Genomic DNA, 22,664 nt, shown 5'->3' with positions numbered 1-22,664 from the left:
TTTCCCTCTAGTTGTAGAATTTCCACAACTGGATGATGTCCGTTTTGTCTTTTAGTTGTATTTTTGAAGCTGTTGTGCAAGGCAGCAATTTCAGGTGTTTACCTATGCCGCCATCTTGGTTTCCCGACAAGAGCCACTTTTTTCACATGACAGCTACAACTAATTGAAGCAGAAACTAACAGTACTGACTCTCAGACATTGATGTCAGTTAGCTAGGGATCTTATACTGACAGAGAGAAGAATACTAGATGAATATAAAAGAACTACATAATCTGCTGTTATAACTGCCACCCTGAAAAATATTTTTAAACTCAAAGTTAGGTTTTATCCAAAAAATAATGTTATGATTAAGGCATCAAAATGATGTGATTGAGACCAAATTTTTAAAATGGCATTGGTACTGGTAATTAAAAAGTTAATCTCTAGATTGTCAGAAACACATTACTTTATAGGAACAAAAAAGCCAGATCAATCAGCTTTCATTATCTTGTGACTGGGAATAAAAACGAGGAAAACAAGTTGCTTCAACCACTCCTGCCCCATGAGTAAGTTTTCTACCTACCAGTTAACATGTGTGCCAGACATTAGAATATTAATATTATCTCATTTAATTCTCATATTGATCCTATGAAGTAGGTACTACCATCCCATTTTATTTTATTTTTTCAATCCTCATCTGAGGACATTTTCATTGATTTTTAGAGAGAGGGGAAGGGAGAGGGAAATATTGATCAGTTGCCTCCCGAAAGCACCTCAACTGGGGCTGGGAATCAAACTGGCAACCTAGGTATGTGCCCTGACTGGGAATTAAACCTGAACCCTTTTGGTGTTCGGGATGACACTCCTACCAACTGAGCTACACCAGCCAGGGCCATCCCATTTTATAAATGAGGTATAAAGAGGTCAACTGCCCAGAGTCATATTGCCAGTGAGGGAACAAATCAGAATTCATATCAAAATCCCTATGATGCTGCTCTCGCTGGTGTGGCTCAGTTGATTAGAGCATTGGCTCATGCACCAGAGGGTCAAGGGTTCAATTCTCCATCAAAGGCACATACTTGGGTTGCAGGTTGGATCCCCACCCTCATGGTATGTGTGGAAGGCAACCAATTGATATGTTTCTCTCACATCGATGTTTTGCTCTCTTTCTCTTCACCTCCCTTCCATGCTCTCTAAAACTCAATGGAAAAAATATCCTCTGGTGAGAATTTAAAAAAAGAAAAAGAAAAAGAAGACCCCCTCTGATCCTATTCTAAACATCATAAATGAAAATGAGCTGAAATCATCTAACAGATCATTAAAAGGAAATACAGTAAATAAACTGACATTAGAATTAACATCAAGATACAATAAAAGCAAATATAAACAATCAGTGTTTATAATAAAACCAACAATTTATTTCCCTTCAGAAAGTAGCAGTTCACAAAACAGAGAGCTTTTTTACCTCATAGGGAGGTCCCGTGACTTTGTTTATTTTAATAATGTAGGTTTTTATAAGGCAGATTTGTTTCTGCAGCAAAATAAAATTAATTAAAACAATTCTTGCTACAGAAGATAGCCTACATTTTTATAAAAACAATTCCAGAAGCTATTTGTCTGAAAACATAAGAATAAGGAATAATAAATAAGAGGAAAAACTGGAATTCCAAGATAGATTGAAAACTAAATGAAATGGGCCAATTTTAAGAACACAGAAACAAATCTGTTAGAAAGGTAGCTCACCCAGGAAATGATTGGTACAAATAAACAAAATCCCTCCAATATCCTAGGCTGGACAACTACTCTAAGAATAAAGAAAGAGAAAATTAGTAACATCTACTTTAAACTCAGGAGTTTTCTCTTAATGAGGTCATAAACTAATATGAGTAGGGGGGGAACCACACCAAGTCTTTTCTATTCTTTGTCATAAATAAAGTGCTTTGGCTGAGGAAAATAAAAGTTTAAAAAATGAAAAATTTTAAATATGTTTTAACTAGAATATGTAATCAGAATAATCCAAAGATTGTTCAGAGAGACTGATCTCATAGTGATGAAAACAATCACAAGAGCAAGAGATTCGATGCATTCATCATTCCACATAAGGCAATTTCTATGTGAGAGCAAAGCCTTAAAAGAAGGGAGGAGGGAATGACATAACACAGATAGTGACTGTGATTTCAAAATGGACTGGGAGGCAGGGAGAGAATTTTTTTTTAAGTCAGGGGAAAAAATCACCCAGCTGAAGTGGCTCAGTGGTTGAGTGCTGATCTATGAACCAAGAGGTTATGGTTCGATTCCCATTCAGGGCACATGCCCGGGTTGCCACAGTGGGGCCTGCAGCAGGTAGCCGATCAATGATTCTCTCTCATATCTCTTTATCCCTTTCCCTTCCTCTCTGAAACCAATAAAAAATGTTTTCAAAAATCAGAAGAAAAAACAGTAAGACATGAAATATTAAGAGAATTAGATAGACTCTTGCCTAATCACAATAAAAACCGTTAAGTCTTCTAATAAGCACAGATTAAGAATTCAAAGATGGAGGGGGGTTGGTGGAGGTGGAAGAGGGTGTAGATCAGGGGTCCTCAAAACTACGGCCCGTAGGCCACATGCGGCCCGCAGAAAACATTTATCCGGCCCGCCGGGTGTTTTTGCCGCCGCTGTGTGCATAGGAATTTGTTCATAGTTTTTTTAAAACTATAGTCCGGCCCTCCAAGGGTATGAGGAACAGTGAACTGGCCCCCTGTTTAAAAAGTTTGAGGACCCCTGGTGTAGATAAATGGTGATAAAAATAAAACTTAAAAAACAAAGAATTCAAAGACATGAGGTTTATTTCAGGGCACTTTTTGACCATCATCAAAAGGGAGATGCCCTTGGGGGAGGGCATAATTTACCTCAACAAAGGAGCCCTCAGAGGAAAGTTCCTCAGGCATCCAGCATTGATGCCTCTGCCCTCTCCTGGACAAACAGTAGGAAGAGCAATGAGTCAGGGTCCAGAGAAGGCTAAGTAATGGCAGGTCTCCATGTCCTCAGATTCTCCCCCTTTTACCCTTTATCTTTTCACTCAGAATACAAGTTAATCAAGTGATAGAGTTCAAAAATACATATGAAACAGAATTAGAGATGCACAATTTAACTGAGAAAGCATCTTTAGCGGGACACAAAAGTCTCAATACATTAAGTTCTATGGTAAACCTTGAGTAACTAAAATTTGCAGGGAACATAGAATGTGAAGTTCTCTTTAAACCTCATGCTTAAAACTCTGAAGGAAATATTGCTAGGCCTTTTTTACAAATCTTATTAAAGTTACTGGTTAATTGTAGGTTTTATATAGTGTTTTTATACAGAAAATTTACTTGACAGTTTTGGAATTATGCAAAAGGTTATATTTTAAAAGTCTGTTCAAATTTAATCTCTTTGCCTGGGATTAAAAGCTTTTCTCCTAAAAAGAATAAAAAGAAACACAGTGTGTTTTACCATAAAAAGAAAACAAATAGAAATGTGCTGCAACTCCATTAATTTCCTCAAAATTACTTTATAATGGAGAGAGCCACTAACCACACTGTCTCTTATAGATTCATACACATAAACTGAAAAGAATCTCTCAATAAATTAAAAACAGACATGCAGAATCCTACAGAAGTGAACTATTGGCTTTCTAATTTTTAAAACACAGGTGAATTTAGTATACAAGTACCATAAATAATGAAAGCTAGGTCTTTAACATTCGCTTTCTAAAAGATTGGAAACAAGAACATGAAGTATCTCTGCTCACAGAATATATATTTCATGTTCAAGATCATAAATCCGCTCAAGATGCCTATCAATAAAAATAATATTAAAAAGTTTGTATGTGCTTGTCAAAAAATAATCCAAAATTATTTCAGAAGTTCACTTGAAGATTTTTGCTGAAATTGCCTTGCTTGCCATAATACTTATTACACGCAACAATTTTTATAATGCCAGCTTGTCATAAAATAATGAAAATGTCCCCTGTAACAACAAATCGAACTAGAGATAACCCTTACTATGCCAACTCTGGCTATCCAAATTTAAGGAACAAAACATACTTGGAAAATCTATACACATAAAACCCTAATAAGCAAATAGACCAAACGGCGGAACAACCGAACAACCAGTTGCTATGACATGCGCTGACCACCAGGGGGCACATGTGAAACATGGCAGGCATCAGCAGCAGAGCACAGAACATGGCGGGCATCAGCCATGGCAGGATGGTGGAACAGGTGACCAGGGGCACCAGACCAAGGCAGGAGGCCAGTTGCTGTCATCTGGGTGAGCCTCTGGTGGTTACTGAAAATTCTTTGCTCCCAAGCATCATAGTCATGCCGGCGCTTACATCTGCTGCCGGTGGTTGTACCTGCTGCTGGCGCCAGCCCTGCTCACACCAGCTGCCGGATCCCGGGGCTGGTCCTAATCACTCAGCGCTATCAGTGAGTGTGAGTGGCGGCGGCTGCCGCCCCCGATTACCCCTCAGTGCTTCTCCACCTCCCCTTGCTCCTGAGGGGTGATCGGGGGCTGGCAGCCGTCGCTCGCACTCACTGCTGGTCATGGCCCTGTTCGCACCCGCTGCCAGTGCCAGAGCCACGGCTTACACTCACTGCCAGAGCCGGCCCCACTCATACCCACAGCCAGCACCGGAGCCACCGCTCACACACACAGCGCTGGTGCTGATTGCTTGGCACCTTCAGCAGGTGTAAGCAGCAGCTGTCCGGCCCAATTGCCTCTGAAGGCTTCTTAACCTCCCCCTGCTCCTGAGGGGCAATCGGGGCAGCAGCCACTGCTCACACCTACTGACGGTGCCTGCTCGTACCCACTGTTGGCATCGTCCCCAATCCTCTGCGCTACTGGGGGCAGCAGCAGTGGGAGCGGGGCTGGCCAAGGTAGAGGATGGGCCAAGACCCACCCCTGTGCCCACCGCAGCCTCGCAGCCCACAGTTCCTTTCAAGGTGCACAAATTCGTGCACTGGGCCCCTAGTTTTAATATAAAACTGGTATTCTCATTAACCAAACTCTTGCTACTGAAACTCAGGAACCAAACACATTCATATAATGGGCTATATCCCTAGCTACCTGAACCCACAATCCAAACTTGCACTATTTGCACTCAGAGACCAAATGGATTCAAATGTCTAGAAATACTTGTCCCCTGTTCTTTGGTTCATTCTTTTTCCATAAGAACAGGACTTTAATTCTTATCCACCACCAGCCCCAATCCCCATGTACCACATTTAGCATTTTACCATGCCATTACACAGTTCCCATAAACATCTTATTGGCTAATATCCCCATTGAGGGGATTGCTGTAATTTACTCAACTTCTGCTCTACCTCTGAATGTTTATTTGGTTCATTTTCTCCCTGTAACCCAATAAAGTTTCCAAAGTTTTTTTTTTTTTTTTTTTAATACAAACTTTGTTCTGCATTACAACTACAGGTAAATACTTTACACATTTTATAATATTTTGTTATTTTTGCAAATTGTAACTTACTATTACATTCCTTTGGTAGTTCTCTGTTTGCGTTCAAATATAAAACCCCAAAGTCAAAAAGATAGTTATATTTATCTTTGCATTCAAATATAAATCCCAAAAGTCAAAATAAAAATAACATTAAGAAATGGTCACATGTAATAAAACTAAGTATAAAATCCTTCTCCTAAAGATTTATAGTTTATATTATATATTCTGCTCTAAGTTGGTTTCAGTGGGTACCAATTATTTTGCCCCAAATCCCTATGCCAATTTCCTGTAAAAGTGATAGTTATCAAAAGATAAAAAGATACACTTATTTTTGCTTTATAAAATTTTAAAGGAGAAAGAAATATGTCATATCTATTAAATCATTTGCCTCAAAGTAATATTAAACTTACACTCAATATTATAGTCTCTAAAATGGACTAAAACAGAAGCTCTTGTAATACTATTAAATGAAATTCCTTAAAGCATCTCTAAGGAGTATAACATTTGATCTGTTGAGTTAATGTCTGCTATAATTACCAGAAGTAACCCTTATAACCTCAAATACTCTTAGATGGGGTGGAAGGGAAGCATACCACACATGCATGCACACCCACAAAGTGAATTCGTGAACATAGGAACTTGAAAAAAACACTCATTTCAAAAACAAGAGAGTAAAGAGGAAGAGAAAAATGCCTGACAAAGTGTGTGTCTGATAGGAAAAAGTATAGAAGTCATCAATGAATTTTACTATGCACAGTGACCTTTAATTGTCACTAACGAGATGAAGACACTACCTCAAGCTTGTGACTGTTATAAATTTAAGTAACCACGTAATTTTCAAGTAAGAGGGAATTCACAATACTTGTGTTCGGAATTCAGCAGAGGTATAAATCACCTCAAAAATCAACCTATCTATTTAAAAAATACTATTAAAGGTAGCCCAAGGGGCAGTAGTTCATGTCAGACTATAGGACAATCTGTTGCTACTCCTTCCCTAGAAAGCTCCTGCTACCCTAAGGTCATTTTCATACCTGAGTGCCTAAAGTAAACCATTGTTTTTAAGCATCATTTAAGAAATTTATTTAAGAACCTCAAAATCCAAATCTGTGACTTAAGCCCTAATAAAACAGGTTAATATTACTCTCTCTTAAGATTAGGTGTAGACATTCTATTTTCTTCCCCGCTCAACAATGATTTTTAATTAACAAGTCTGAAACTTTCTCTTTGTTTTTGTGGGCCATATGAAATGTTCATATTGCAACAGAAATATTTTTCTCAAAAGAGAGAAACATCACTGCTGTCTGAAGATGGTCTTTTGCGCACCACAATAACAAACATGTTGAGATCTTCATTCTCCCTCTCATTTTTCAATTTCAGCCCCTCACTTCATTAAAATCGATGTGAAAAATACTCTGTACTCACGCTGGCATTCTATGAATTGATGAATAAAAGTGCAGTCCCCGCCACTCTTTGAAAGCAAGTGCTCTAATAAAGAAAGAAATACCTTTAAGGATATAGTTTGTTGCTGTTTTTGAAAACCAACAGCAAAGGTAGAAAAACTGAAATGTTTCAACATGGGTAATTCTGAATGCCATTAATAAAAGTTTAATATATTTTAATACTAACAGCAGACATTTTTGGAGTTAAAGTGAAATGACTAAAAATTGTAGTTATATAATCATTATTTTATACCCTGAATGGTTAGCTTTTAAAGGTGCAGTTTCTATCCAAAGTGTTCAAGAAAACCATAGAAAAATACTGCTTTAAAAACTTTGTAACTATTTAAAAGCATACTTTTCTCTACGAGAGCTTAATAAATAATCTTAATTTCAAAATTTGCATTTGTTCTTACTAAATACATTTTCAAATAACTGTTCTCTAACAGTCCCTCTTTGAAACTATTGATCTGAGTTAAGAGGAAAAGATATTTTAAGAATACCTTTAAATTTTTAAAGAAAATGATGTAATATTTTAATTTTTAAACTTTCATTTCAGCCTTCCTTTTTTAAAACATGATTTTCTTTTTAATCCTCATGCGAGGATATGTTTTTCATTGATTTTTAGAGATGAAGAGAAGAGGGAGAAGGAGAGGGAGAGGGGGAGGGGGAGAAGGAGAGAGGGGGAGAGAGAGAGAGAGAGAGAGAGAGAGAGAGAGAGAGAGAGAGAGAGATACACCAATCAGGTGCCTCCCAACTGAGTAATATGCCCTGACTGGGAATCAAACTACAACTTTTTGGTGTATGGGACAACACTCCAACCATGTGAGCCACCAGACCAGGGCCAATCTTACCTTTTGAGCCTTTTAATCTGTACTTCATATACTATCAAAGCACTACATTATTTATTTCTGTCCAAATGATTAAAATGAATGCCTGCATATTTGAAAATAAGAGCTTGATAAATGGTTTTCCTCAGGTCAAACAGAATTTGTTTTTTGGTTTTTAATGGGTGCAGAGAATCAAAATCTAACACAGTAATTTAATAAAAGTTTTAGTTCTTTTATTACAATAATCTTTACTTTGATTCAAATAGTTAATTTCTAGATCTGGATAACACCTTTCAATTACATATTTTTATCTTTGAGAAGTTCAAGTGTTAAAAATATACTCCAACATGATGACTATCTGAAAGGTGTGAAAGCACTACAACCTGTCAAAGAGGAAATGTGTTAGTACCATTCTGTAAAATCCTTTTTTCTCTTCTCCTTCTTCTTCCTCACCCTTCATCTCAACTTTGCTTGAGGGACAGAAATCTCCTACCCTGATTACTCGTTAGCCCCCTTGACATCCTTACTGACAACCTTCTTCGCTTTCCTTTATCTAGTTACATGTGTGCAGAGTCTCCAGTCTATAAGGACCCTCAGTATAAGACAAAAACATAGGAAGCAAGATTGGGAAAATGTTTTAGAGACTGATGCCTTACACATCCAGAACAAAGATACAATATAGTCCCCAAAAAGAAAAAGACTAACTGCAACAGAAATCTGAAATTTAAAAAACGTCTAATAAATAGCATTTGCCAATTGGAGCCAAAAAATCCAAAACAGGATCGCTCAATTCAATAGCAATTACCAAGATTAAAAAAAAAGCTGTTTTACATAAATCCTATCTGAACTATAACACTTTTTAGAACTCAAACTATACAAACATCACGACTAAATATGAAAACTCATTTGAAACCAAATTTTAACCTAACTAAAGGACTTCATAAAACTTATTTGAAACCAAATTTCAGACTAATATCACAGACTATAGATGACATTGATTAATGCAGGACATCCCACCACTAGTCACCAAGCCAAAAATCACCCTTTCATCTATTCTGATTTTAATATTTACTATACCAGTTTAGATAAAATACAAGGTTAATATGAAAAGATAAATATACATATGACTTCCACAAAGCCATCTCCTGAGATACATTAGAGAAATGTCTCTCAGATAATATATGTAAAGGATTGTATCATGACACTTTTAATACCCTATTATTTGAATTCTGGCCCTTGGGAACTCACTTTGCCAAAACTATAAAAGATGTTAGTGATAATCCAAAAGGAGTGTGGTGTGTCTATGACACTAAATAGGGTTGTAGGGATATAAAGAAAAAGACAGATACAGAAACATAATAGAGATCCACGATACTTAAAATGCATTTTATTTATACATATGAATTTCCTATGGATTTTTATTGATTATACCTGTGTTGTCCAATATAGTAGCCATTAGTTACTTGTGGCTACTGAGCCCTTAAAAAGTGAGATGTGCTGTAAGTGTAAAACAAATATAGACTGATTTCAAAAACTTATTAAAGAAAAAAGAATGTGAAATACTTCATTTATAATCTTTTAATGTTGACTACATGTTAAAACAACATTTTTGATACAGTGAGTTATTTAACAATATTATTAAATTTTTCCCTGTTTCTTTTTATATTTTCAATGTAGTGAAATTTTTAATTTTTTAAAATTTTAAAAAATTTTAAATTATGTATGTGGCTCTCGTTTTTCTCGGAAATTTAGAGAAAGCTGGCAATAGTAAAGCCATGTTATGAGCCTTCCAGACATTGAAGTTATTAAGGTCCCTGAAACTGGCTATAAGAAAAAAAAAATGTATTAGACAGTGCTTTTCTAGACCCTCTAAAATATATGCAAATTATTCTTATTAGAAAAATATATTTAAAATTTATAGTACAAACCTGTACTTCTAGTAGCTATGTTAGATTTAATTTCAAAAATGGAGTTTATAGAAGTTTTAATCTTAACATCTCTAGGCATTTTTGAAATATTCTCTTACTTCTATATTTAGCTGTCTTTCTATTATTTATAGAGTAATTTTAGTTAAAATCATGTCTGATAGCCCATTATGGCTATGGACTTTGGTAACATTGGAATACTTGATAACTGGTTTGTTATTTTATCACAAATAATTCAGAATAGATCCATCTTATTCCAAAACCCACTCTGTAACTAAATCTGGTATAATGAAGTTTTTGTGCATATCCAGATATTTACTACTCTGTTTCTTTAAAGATAGTCCATTAGTCACTCTCACACTACTCAACTTATCACCATTCAAAAAACAAACACACCAGCAAGGAAAAATAGTAATAGCAAGGAGTACCTTAAAGTATCCCAAATCTCTTATTCAGTCTTAAATCAAGGAGTTATCTACAAGTATTCTCATATACATCAATTGGAACTGGCAAAAAAATTTAAGCAGTAATTGGACAACTCTAAATAGTATAAAGATGGCTCAGTATATATTCAAGGAATCTCTTAACTGAAGAAACAGAATGTTCTCAGCTTGAGTGAACACTAATATATTAAATAAATGCATGCTAAATCAAAAGGGTGATGTATTTGAAAAAATGTACATGCCAGAAAGATAATAAAAAGGCAAAATAATAACAGAAAACAAAATCATTTAAGGATGACAAGCTTTTAGACCACTTAAGTCACTTTACATTTGTTTGCTTAATATATTTAAGAGACATAAAAAAGTACAATGAATAAAACTACACCTTTAAAAATTCTCAAGTTGAAACTCAATCAAATTGGAATTTTAAAATGTCAATATATTTTATACAAAGACCAGTCAAATAACAATGATTAGTGAAACTTTTTAAAAATTTAGTTTCAAAATTCATTACATATTCAATATTAGGTCTTGGCTTTGCAGCTTACATAAACACGATTACCTGAGCCTATTTTGCCAGGACTTGATTAAAAAACAAATAAAAACAAAAAAAGGTGTCTTCTAACTATCAGAGTTTGGTTGCTGCCCAAGAACTAGAAAGATATCCCCTTATACAAGAAAAAAATATTTAAGAAGTTCTGGGTATCAACCTTGATATCTTCTACTAACATCTGTATAAAAACTGAGCTGAGAGGCACACAGATTTGCAAACACAGAAAACAGTTTTATTCATTCTATACTCCAACCATCTAATGCAGAATCTGGCACTTATTTGGTACTCAATTAAAGTTGGATAGATGGGGAAGGGAGGAGTGTGTTGGTATATTGATGAGTGAAGGAATTTAGAAGCCTGGGTAAAAGTACCCCATGTAATAGGAAGAAAACCAATAGTGGCTATAGATTTTTGGCAAGAGATTACCCAAATTATCCAGAAAAAAGGAACATAGTATCACGAACTAATAAAGGATTTTTCAGATGGCAGAATGACTGGCCCTGCTTTCTCTGATCTATGAAATAAATGAATAAAAAAAGCAATTTCTATGACATGTTCAAGGGCTCAATAGGCTGTTAAGTAAACTCTTGGCTGGGGCACAAATATAAAAAATGAGCATCAACCTACGGAACCAAGAGGTCATGGTTAGATTCCTGATCAGGGCACATGCCCAAGTTGTGGGCTTAATCCCTAGTAGGGGGCATGCAGGAGGCAGCCGATCGATGATTCTCTCTCATCATTGATGTTTCTATCTCTCTCCTTCCCTCTCTCTTGCTCTCTGAAATCAATAAAAATGTATTTTAAAAAGGGGGGGGGGGGAAGCAATTATCCCCAGGAAGCAGTACTTGATAAAAGAAAATAATAGTATAGTTCTTTGAAAAATATAGGGGGGGGAAGCCATATTATTTTCTTATTATTCAAATAATCAGAATTTCCATATAACAAAGGATACCCAACCATAGATTACAGCATTAAGAATTACAAAACAAAGGAACTGAATGGTCTGTGAACAGCATGCTTTTCATTCCAAACAATGGAAACCATAAAAACCTGACCTCTCTATCCTGATTAAATAAAAGGATATCATGAAAGAAAAATATTTAAGTTTTTTACACTACCTTTTCCTGTGCTTCCATTTATTTTAGGTAAGAAGTCATCAACTTGTATCCCTAGGATTAAGACAGTGTATCATTGCCTGATCAAAGAAAGGATTACTTTAAAACTGGTCTCTCGTGTAACCATGGCATTTTGTATTCCTACTAACACTTCACACTTATTTTTACAAGAAGTATCCAACTTGCCATCCTCTATCAACTCAGAGAAAAGACTAACTGTTTAGTAGTCTTCCAATGAACCTCAAAAAATAAAAAATAAAAAGGATCCTGCTGGTCATGTATTTTTCTCACTTAAATATCTCTAAGTGGAATATCTCAGATGCAAAAATTGCATTCATCTCAAAGGATTAAACAATGGTGCCCACTGGTGGCAGTCAAGCATATTTTTAAAGGAAATTTTATGAAAGTGTGTAGCTACTTTATACCTGATATGTAACATATCACTCTTAAAGAAAATAAGTACCCAGTGTGAGATAGTAAACATCAAAAGTTTAATGATAAAATTCAGCTTTAATTAAGAAGTTTGATGACACCTACCTAAGCTGCTGTATTCTTTAAGAGTTTTCTCCTGAAGATGTTCTAACCGTACTGTAAATAAAAGTCCAAGAAAAAGATATTTCACAGATAAAAAGAAAAAAAATCAAATTAAATCTATTTCTGGGTGAGCTAATTTACCTTGTAAAGCTGTTAGCCTTTCATTGGTGAAGTCATTATCAGCTTGCAAAGCTTCTATTTTTGCCTGGAGCTCCTGTTCTTTTTCTTCCATTTCATCTATTTTATGTTGTAATTCTTTTTTCTCAGCTTGTCCTTTCTGTTGGATTTCCTCTTGTTTTCCCTCTGCTATCTGTTAAGAAAGAAATAGACAGTTCAGTTATTTAATAAAACCTGACCTTGTTTTTAAGAAACCTAAAGCAGAACTGTTTTTATTTACAAAACTTCTAAAGAGAATATTCAATATTATAGAACATATTTATAAATAGCAAAATGATGTCAAAAGTGATCTACATTGGGGTCATGCCTTCATATCACCTAGGAGAAAAAAACTTGTAGCAAGCAAGTAGGCTCAATATACAGAAATAAAGTGGTCAAAATGAAAAACAGATTTTTAAAGGGGGAAATAATAAGGTTTTCCTATGAAATTACTATTGTTGCAATTAGTTTATAAGTTCTAAAATAAAACTTATTCTGAAATTTTAAACAAAATTATGTTTAACTACAGTAGATGGTTACAAGCACTTTTCAAAACAACCTCCTTTTCACAAGACCAACAAGAGGTATGCTCTCGCCTCTCTAACAAATGTTATCTCTTCTAGCCACTCAATCCATGGTTTGAATTACATACAGATGGGTCTTCACAAACTCAGTTATAACATGTTAAAGGACCACCTTGCCATTACCTACGGTCTGGTCTGTCCTTATCCCATATGTCCCTATAGCTACAGAGAGCTGAAGCGGAAGCAGAGTCAAAGGCACCCTGGGAAGCTACAGGGTGCAAGCAGATCACTCCAAGGTTCTCTCTGGGCTCATTCAACACTAACAGCCGGGCCCTGCCTTTGGGACTGCCTAAAGATAAGCAGATTCAGATCACTTCCGGAGCGGGATGCGCTGAGCTGGGTCTCGCTGTGCTTCAGGTCCCTCTTGGACTGCATCTTGGCCCTCACTACCGCAATGAGCTTCCTCAAAAGTCTCCCGCCACCCGAGTCGGCTGAGGGGCTCCGGCGGCGGCAGCCGGATACCGAGGCGGTGCTGAACGGGAAGGGCCTGGGCACCGGCACTCTTTACATCACTGAGAGCTGCCTGTCTTGGTTAGATGGCTCTGGATTGGGATTCTCACTGGAATACCCTACCATTAGTTTGCATGCAATGTTCAGGAACCTAAATGCCTATCCATGAGAGCATTTATATGTTATGGTGAATGCCAAAGTTGAAGAAGAATCAAAAGAATCTGTTACTGATGAAGAAGAGGAAGACAGTGATGATGATGTTGAACCTATTGCTGAATTTAGATTTGCGCCTAGTGATAAATCAGCATTTGAGCCAATGTTCACTGCAATGTGTGAATGCCAGGCTTTGCATCCAGATCCTACGATGGAGAAGAATATGATGTGGAAGCACATGAACAAGGGCAGGGGGACATGCCTACATTTTACACCTATGAAGAAGGATTATTCCACTTAACGGCCGAAGGCCAGGCCACACTGAAGAGATTCAAAGGAATGCTTTCTCAGTCTGTGAGCAGCCAGTATAACATGGCTGGAGTCCAGACAGAAGATTCAATAAGAGATTATGAGGATGGGATGGAGGTAGATACTACACCCACAGTTGCTGGACAGTTTGAGGATGCAGTGGTTGATCACTGAAAATGATTTTATGTTGCTTTGGGATTCTGCTCATAACTGTAGGAGAGAACCTGGTGCCTTTTCCTCTGTGGAGTGGGTGTTGATGAAAATATTTTTCCTTCTCCAAAACTTCCTGAACCAGTTCTTTCTTGAGACAGACTGTATGAGATAACAAGTTGTCACCAGCAGAAGAAACTATGACCTTTATAAACCAAGGTGAATTTACTTAACCAAGAGGGTATTTGTAGTTTATCTTTTATCCCCAAACTTTCTGTGTTCAGGTACCTTTTGAGTAGGCCTATAATTCCTGCCTTCATTGTATGTATCTTCCGTAATCTAGCAGGAGTATGGGGTGAAAATGCAAGGGCGCTTAGGTGTTGGTAGATGGGATGGAAGAGAGGCTGAATCTAAGATAGACCCCTTTAGGGCCTAAGGACACCCTTACCCTTAAAAAGAAAGACAAAGATCTCAGATAAATCTGGCTTCTGCTTGTTCTCCACAGGGGTAAGGATCCTTTTACTATTGGGACCCAGATTAATTCATTCAGGCATCTCTAGGGAGCCTTTTTGGAAACATCCCAGCCACACATACTAACACAAGTCTTTCTTCTGACTAGCTTTTGCTCCTTTCACCATGTTTCACCAGTCTGTTCTATTATAGCTTCTTAGGTTATGTTATATCCTTTCATTTGTAGCCTCTTCATTCAGTTTCTGTAGCAGAACACATGAAATTGGGATGAAGTCCTCAAAGTACTCCACATGATATTTGTTTTGTCTTTGTAATAGCTTAACAAATAAATCTAGGTTTTCTATGTTATTGTACTCTCATTCTTGACTAAAACCATTAATGGGAAATGTGTGTGTGTGTTTTTAAATAATGTTGGCAAAAATGAAAAAAAAAAAAAAAGACAAGCAGGTTCAAAATTTTTTTAAAAGTCTGAGTAACTTGGGTTTTGCTGTCTGATATTATGAAGTACTGACTATTTATTTCCATTAAGAGAAACTATGTCAACTTTTATAGACTTTCAATTATCTATGGCAATGGGGTTTGGGCTAAATATAAGCACTTTATTTTTGCTATAAATTTCAACGATTACCAAATTTTACATCAGCAACTGTTCCGCAATATCTAAATTCGTAAGCTATCCAGTGTGTTAGGGCCAATTAACTTAATATACTTTCAGGTTGAGTAAACACATACCTTCAGTTTATCAGATAAATCTTTAATCTCATTAACTGCTCCATTATATTTATTGGCTAATTCTCTTAATTCTTCCTGAGTCCGTTCATTCATTTCCTTCAGGTGGGTACATTCATCTTCAGTATTACTCAGACTTCGCTGCAATTCAAATTTACAGGCAATTGATTTAGGATTAATCCACATTCTAAAGTCCATTTATACAAAGTAACTCTGTGGGCTGTTCTAAATCAACATCTGCCCTGAACTTCATGTAAATAACAAGGATTTCAATTTACTCCAGATGCATGTTAAAACAGAAAATACAACTAAGAATTAAAAACACACACAACAAAACAGGGACAGGGAGGAGAGAATGCTACCTTTATATAATTACTCTTTTAAAAGACCACTGAGTATGACGTTTATTTAGTCTTGAAAAAATTTTAAGCCTCTCAATTCCTGAAAGCAAGTTCAATAATATGCAGCAATCAATTTAATAAGAAAGTTATAAAACACCTAGCAACTTTCTTTCCTTGCATGTCAGGTTAATGACATGACAGTGAATCAGTCACTATGGGATAGAGATATTATAGAAACTATCCCTATATGGAGGTATGTATACTATTTAGTTTACAATGGGCATTTTAACCAAATCCAGTAACAGGTAACTTCTGTGGTAATTTTACATTGGTTCAAAGGAATGACCTGTGTTATCAATAAGATCATTTTAAAGCAATGAATATCACATTTGTTTAAAAGATTTAAGAAGGACCTTAGAGAGAATTTCTTCTTTGAATCTTTAAAGTTAAGACAGCTAGTTTTCCTCTCTGGAGGATGGGTAAAGTAAAAACATTTGGTGTAAATTCTCTGCTTTATACTGATTACCCTCAACTGGAAGAAAAGCAAACTAAGGTGACAGGAGGTAATTCCCTGGCACATATCCTGGTCCATTGTGTGCAAGATGAATCCTAAGCAGAGTGCAAATAGTAAGATGCCCTGGTCAGGCTTTTATTTCCTCAATCAGTAACTAGGGACCATAAGCAGGAGAACTCACATAGTTTTATCGGTTATGTTGAGAATTCCTGACAATGAGAACAGCTCACTGCTCCCTCCCACCTGACGGACAGAAAATATTTGCTAGCTAAATAACACTATCCAAGTTTCCTGAAATATTAGCCATTTTATGCTAAAATTTAAAAATCATATTTTACTATTTAATATTTATTAAATTGAAATACCTCAACTTCTGAAAGTTTTCTAACCACTTCAATTTTCTCCTGCAGAACCCGCCTCAGAGACTCTTTGGCTGTCATCTCATAGTTGTGTTTATCTTCTTGTAATGCTATGAGTTCTTTCCGTAAACTATCTTCTGTTTGATTCTAGGATTAAAAGATATTTATAATTATAGCCAAGTTATTTTTTGAAAGTATTTACCATTTGAAAAAATAACAAATTATGATGCTCTTTGAATTCTATATGAAGATACAGTAAAACCTTGATATAACGGACTAATTTGGGTGAGGGGGTGTTGTTAAAGTCTAAAGTCTGTAATATAATAAAGGTTTCCCAAATACATTATGTTAAAAATTTGACAAATTTGCCCAACTGGCGTGGCTCAGTGGTTGGGCATCAACCTAGGAACTAGGTCATGGTTCGATTCCCAGTCAGGGTGCATGTCTGGGTTGCAGGCTCGATCCCCAGTATGGGGGTGCAGTAGGCAGCCAATAAATGATTCTCTCTCATCAATGATGTTTCTTTAGCTCTCGTTCCCTCTTCCCTTCCTCTCTGAAATCAATTAAAAATATTTTTTTAAAATTAACAAATTAGTTTACATATTTTATTTATGTAGACATGTTTGTGTAATTAAAATTAAGTATGTATGAAAAGTTTAATTTCACAGAAAAGTTTTCTATGCGTTACTGTAATTTTAAATTTATAATGAATAGGTCTAATAAACATGTGCATTCACCAATCACCATGAGTAAACAAATACACGTGGCTGGAGCGTGGCCTAGCCAGTGGGAGTTAAAGCTGCTGCAAAGCCCAGCCAGAGTGGATCAGTGGTTAATCGTCAACCCATGAACCAGGAGGTCATGGTTTGATTCCTTATCAGGGCACATGGCTGGGTTAGAGAATCAATCCCCAGTAGGGGGCGAGGAGTGCAGGAGGCAACCAATCAATGATTCTCTGTCATCACTAATGTTTCTATCCCGGTCTCCCTCTCCCTTCCTCTCTCTGAAATAAATCAAAACCAAAAACAAAAACGAACAGAAAAACTGATGCAGAAAGTCAGGCCCCAAGAAAACAGAACCAATTACCACAAGCAAGGCAAAGTGATCACATGCTAAAATTGTTTACAAGTGGTGACTTTTGGATTTAAATATGTAGGCCGGAATTGTAGATATGTAATACTTATTTATGTCGGTGAAATTATTACAGTGTTTTCTCCAACGGATGGCCTATTTGCTAAAATTTGTTAAAAATCATAGTGAATTAATAACAAAATAAAACACACCCATTAATTTAATTATAAGCAAATCTTGATTAAAAACATTTTAAAATTAACAGGATGTTAATTTTCACCTATGACATATGGACCAGAAATTCTGTCCATTAAATCTGAAAGTCATTAAATCAAGGTCCAAAAAATCAAGGGTTTACTATACCTTCAAACACAGATGGTGTTGGCTCTGTAATTAAATGAGGTTGTATTTAAAAGGTGCATTAGTGCTCTAGCCAGGTAACTCATTTGGTAAGAGTGTTGTTCTGATTCGCCAAGACTGCAGCTTTGATCTCCAGTCAAGTCACATACAAGAATCAACCAATGAATGCATAAATAAGTGGAACAACAAATCAATGTCTCTGTCTCTGTCTCTCTCTCTCTCCCTTCCTTTCTCTCTAAAATCAATAAAATCAATCAATCAATAAAAGGTTTCATTAGTAAATTATCCTTCAAAATATATTCATACTTCCAACAGAAAAAAAAAATCAAAGACAAGAATTTCTCTCAACTATACAAAATGATTTATCTCTGCTATTTTTCATATTCTCTGTAAGCCACAATATTTATATTTGTGGACAAAAATAATCTATCACCTTCAAAGGGCCCATGCATTTTAAAACAATGGTTAAACCAAAAGGAGTAAGACCACCACAGGGAAAAGCTGATCCGAAGTCTGAGGCAGGAAATGTACAAGATGAGCCTGGAATGTCTTGTCTGATTTGAAAGCAGGAAGCTATCGGACAGAGTCTGCTAGGGTTCTATCAAAAGGACTCAGGTGCCAACATGAACTTCTCATGGATCAATGATGGGGTAATTGTGCATCAATAAGAAAAACAAACACTATAGGACAAAATACACCAAACATATTAAATCTAAGGGGAGAAAACAGTTCATGATCATTCTTTGGTGGATGAGAAGGAACCAATTCGTTACTTTGAAATCTAGTAATAAAGGGAGAAACCCATTTACCCTGCTTTTTCCTAAACAAAGTGTACTTCAGGCGAACCAAGTAAATGAAGGGATGATAAAATTACATCACCATTTTTACAACACTGAATAAAACAACAGATGTAGGCAAGGATCATTAATGACTGCTAATATCCCCAAAAGAAAGACAACTAGACATATGAAACCTCTTCATAAAAGTACACAATACCACTCATGAAGTGAATTGGCAAAATAAAAACACACACACATAAAAAAAACGGAACCTAAATCAAATGAAATCTCTAGATCAAACTACCAATTTATGGTATGGGATGGGGAGTTAGAATGTTTTGGTTTGTTTTAATATATTTTTATTAATTTCAGAGAGAAAGAGAGAAACATCAATGATGAAAGAGTATCGGCTTGCCTCCTGCATGCCCCACACTGGGGATCGAGCCTGCAACCCGGCATGTGCCCTCACCAGAATCGAACCTGTGACCTTCTGGTTCATAGGTCAACGCTCAACCACTGAGTCACTCTGGCTGGGCTAGAAGAATGTTTAAATAACAATCCAGAATGAGAGAAATCATAGAGGACAAATGACTCAGATTCTCCAACAAATATAAACTGTGAAAAAAGATAAAGAGTTGTACATGGGTATTCACTATACAATTCTTTCTACATACATGTATGTTTGAAATTTCCCATAATGACAAAGGATTTAAAAGAACAGTGAATATCTATAATTGTTTTCAGCATGTACTTAAAATGACAAAAAATTGAAGCTACATAAAAAGTACGTATTTTTCTTTATGTACTTGAGATTAATACTTACTTTGGAGCATGCCTGTAACTGGTTTCCCATAACTTCTAACCGTGATAAGAGTCTATCTTCATCTATTAAAGCCTGTTGAAGAAAAATCAAATACAAATAAAATCCCAGAGCAATTAAAAAAATAACACATCAAAAAAACTGCCACTGCCCCAAAAAGAAAATCATAAAACTAACCAATATCCAGTGTAAAATGCTAAGTTTTCCTTATTTGTTCATTAGAAAAAAAACTTTGTTTTTACTTGCTACAAAATTTTAATTTTAGTTTAATCAACTTCTAAGGGACATTAAACTTAAATGCTTCTTGTAAATAAAGGCAACTGGAATACCTGCCAACTGGTATCGGAAGCCTCTTGGGTGATGGCTAGTAGCCGCTGAAGCGTGGCTAACTTCTGTTCCAACATCTGTTCCCGATGTAAGGCCTCCTAATATTACAAAGCACAAGAGATTCTAATAAACTCACCTTGATTCCTTTGAAGAGTAATTAATTTTTAGCACATTCTGAAAATACTCTCATATTACATTCCACTTTGTATCTTACTTTCAAACACGATAAATCTACTTTGTAAGATATACATATACAGGTCACATCATTTTAGCATCATTTGTTTGGCTGCAAGTACTACCGTTAGGTGTGCTCTAACAGCAACTTCCCTTTTAACAGAACACAAGTCACCTTGGTTTTTTTTTAACTCATAATTCACAAGAGTTAAAAAATACACACACAGAAACAAAAACCCACAGTAGAAGAATCCAACAAATGTTTTTTAAAAAAATATATTTTATTGATTTTTTACAGAGAGGAAGGGAGAGGGATAGAGAGTTAGAAACATCGATGAGGGAGAAACATCGATCAGCTGCCTCCTGCACACCTTTTACTGGGGATGTGCCCACAACTAAGGTACATGCCCTTGACCGGAATCGAACCTGGGACCCTTGAGTCCGCAGGCCGACGCTCTATCCACTGAGCCAAACCGATTAGGGCTCCAACAAATGTTTTAACCTCAAATTTTTAAAATATCAATCAATCTGCTCTGGCCAGTGTGGCTCAGTTGGTTGGGCATCATCTAGGGCAGTGATACCCAAAGTGGGCGCTACCGCCCCCTGGTGGGCGCTGCAGCGATCCAGGGGGGGCGGTGATAGCCACAGGTGCATTTGTTTTAACTTTTTTTGTATTACCTTTCTATTCTGAGTTCAATAAATAGTTTCATAATTTCAAACTTCAATGTTTCTAATTTACACCTTTCTTTACTATATTTTACAAAAAAGGTAGAAACATTAATACCTATATCTTTCTGTTTAATTGCTATTAAAATTTTAAAAAAATTAATTTCCAGGGGGCGCTGAGTAATATTTTTTCTGGAAAGGGGGCAGTAGGCCAAATAAGTTTGGGAACCACTGATCTAGGGAACCAAAAGATTGCCAGTTCAATAGTAGGTCAGGGCTTGATCCCCAGTAGGGGTGTGTAGGAGGCAGCCGATCAATGTTTCCCTCTCCCATTGATATTCCTCTCTCTTTCTAAAAAATCAACAAAAATATCTTTTTAAATCAATCAATTCAATCTTCTCAATATCATAAACTAATCAAATTTATGGCAAACTAAGTCAAAACAATCTTGTCAAATACTTCTTTTTTTAAAAAAAATGCTTGTATGGATTTTTAGAGAGAGGAAAGGGAGATAGAAACATCAATGAGAAACAGCGCTTGGCTGCCTCCAGCACGCCCCCTACTGGGGATCAAACCTGCAACCTGGGCATGCACCCTGATGGGGAACTGAACCAGCAAATTCTTGGTGCGTGGGACTACACTCAACCAACTGAGCCACACAGGCTGGGAGCAAATACATCTTAATGGGTTAGCTGCATGGGTATGACAGCTAAAACAAAAATATCTCGTAATTTTTCCTGTTTAAAATGTTATATACATATACATATAAATATATATACATTATTTTAAAAAAACGCATAATAGAAATTACTTCACTCTCAAAGCCTACTGCATTTGCAGGTGTCCTGATTATCTCTGTGACTGTATACAACTTAGCAATTAAATATGCCAAAAATAAGTTAAGAATCCAAGTACTTGTTGAATGGAATTAAGGAGTCAAGGAGTTATATAACTACTTGGCAGCTGCAAAGAAACGTTTTTACAGAGAAAGACATTGGCAAGTGAAGCCTTATCGCTAGGTCACTTGTTAATATTTGATAGCTATTAAGAGGGTCTCCTTCATGGAAGTCAAGGTGGAAATGCTCACACAGTTGTGGCTTTGGCATATCTTTAAACTTCATTTCTTCTATTTCTGGTATTACCTAAAGAAGAACACTTACCACCCTAGTACCTCTGAGCCACCTCAACAAAGAAGCATATGCTTCAAATACAATACTTGAGGTTTAAAGCATGCACTTATTGCTCTCCACATCCTTGATAAATAATGGTTAGGAAAAATATGGTCTAATTCGAATTAGAGTACTGGTTTTAATATAACTCTAAGAGTATAGATTAAAGAATCTAATAAAAGCCATCCTGCCCAGAACCCACATTAAAACACAGCTAACACTTATAAGAGACTAGTTGCCAAGTTTATTTTAAACTTCTAAAACATTCCTAATATTCAGGAAGTACACTCGAGCTGCAAATTTTACTTAAAAACAAAACCACCAAACAACTACTACTTCCACTACATCAGCGGTTCTCAACCTGTGGGTCGTGACCCTTTGGGGGTTGAACGACCCTTTCACAGGGGTCACCTAAGACCATCGGAAAACACATATATAATCACATATTGTTTTTGTGATTAATCACTATGCTTTAATTATGTTCAATTTATAACAATGAAATTGGGGGTCACCACATGAGGAACTGTATTAAAGGGTTGCGGCATTAGGAAGGTTGAGAACCACTGCACTAGATGGTGTAATTACATTTTTTTTTTACTCAATCTGACTTAAAACTTCATAACTCCACGAACCAAGTCCTAACATAAATCTAATACTTTCAGGAATGGGCTTTTGGTTCTAAGGGATAAATTGCATCTATTCTAGTTTTTTTTAAAATATATTTTTTATTGATTAAGATATTACATATGTGTCCTTGTCCCCAAATTACTCTCTACCCCCCCCGCCCC

General features: G+C 36.2%; 1 protein-coding gene and 1 pseudogene across 13 annotated transcripts in view; one reads left to right on the top strand and one right to left on the bottom strand.

Annotated features, from left to right (window-relative positions):
- The window catches only part of SLMAP (sarcolemma associated protein), a 93,912-nt gene that overhangs the window by 39,739 nt on the left and 31,509 nt on the right, over positions 1 to 22,664 (bottom strand). For 5 of the 13 annotated variants that reach the window (XM_015558219.1, XM_006779107.2, XM_006779102.2 and 2 more), the window contains 8 exons: positions 19,870 to 19,965; positions 19,544 to 19,615; positions 16,517 to 16,657; positions 15,300 to 15,437; positions 12,436 to 12,604; positions 12,298 to 12,348; positions 11,764 to 11,814; positions 6,881 to 6,943 (listed from right to left, as the gene is read on the bottom strand). In XM_015558219.1, the coding sequence (XP_015413705.1) occupies positions 6,881 to 6,943; positions 11,764 to 11,814; positions 12,298 to 12,348; positions 12,436 to 12,604; positions 15,300 to 15,437; positions 16,517 to 16,657; positions 19,544 to 19,615; positions 19,870 to 19,965 (781 nt within the window). Of the gene's footprint in view, positions 1 to 6,880; positions 6,944 to 7,748; positions 7,792 to 11,763; positions 11,815 to 12,297; positions 12,349 to 12,435; positions 12,605 to 15,299; positions 15,438 to 16,516; positions 16,658 to 19,543; positions 19,616 to 19,869; positions 19,966 to 22,664 lie in introns of those variants that run through there. The other 8 variants (XM_015558220.1, XM_015558226.1, XM_006779103.2 and 5 more) reach the window with 7 other exon arrangements.
- Positions 13,414 to 14,532, top strand: LOC102760042 (annotated as a pseudogene).

Source organism: Myotis davidii, unplaced genomic scaffold (assembly GCF_000327345.1).
Source record: "Myotis davidii unplaced genomic scaffold, ASM32734v1 scaffold189, whole genome shotgun sequence".
NCBI lineage: Eukaryota > Metazoa > Chordata > Mammalia > Chiroptera > Vespertilionidae > Myotis > Myotis davidii.
Note: the sequence above shows the minus strand (reverse complement) of the source record. Positions and strands in the feature narration are given on the sequence as shown.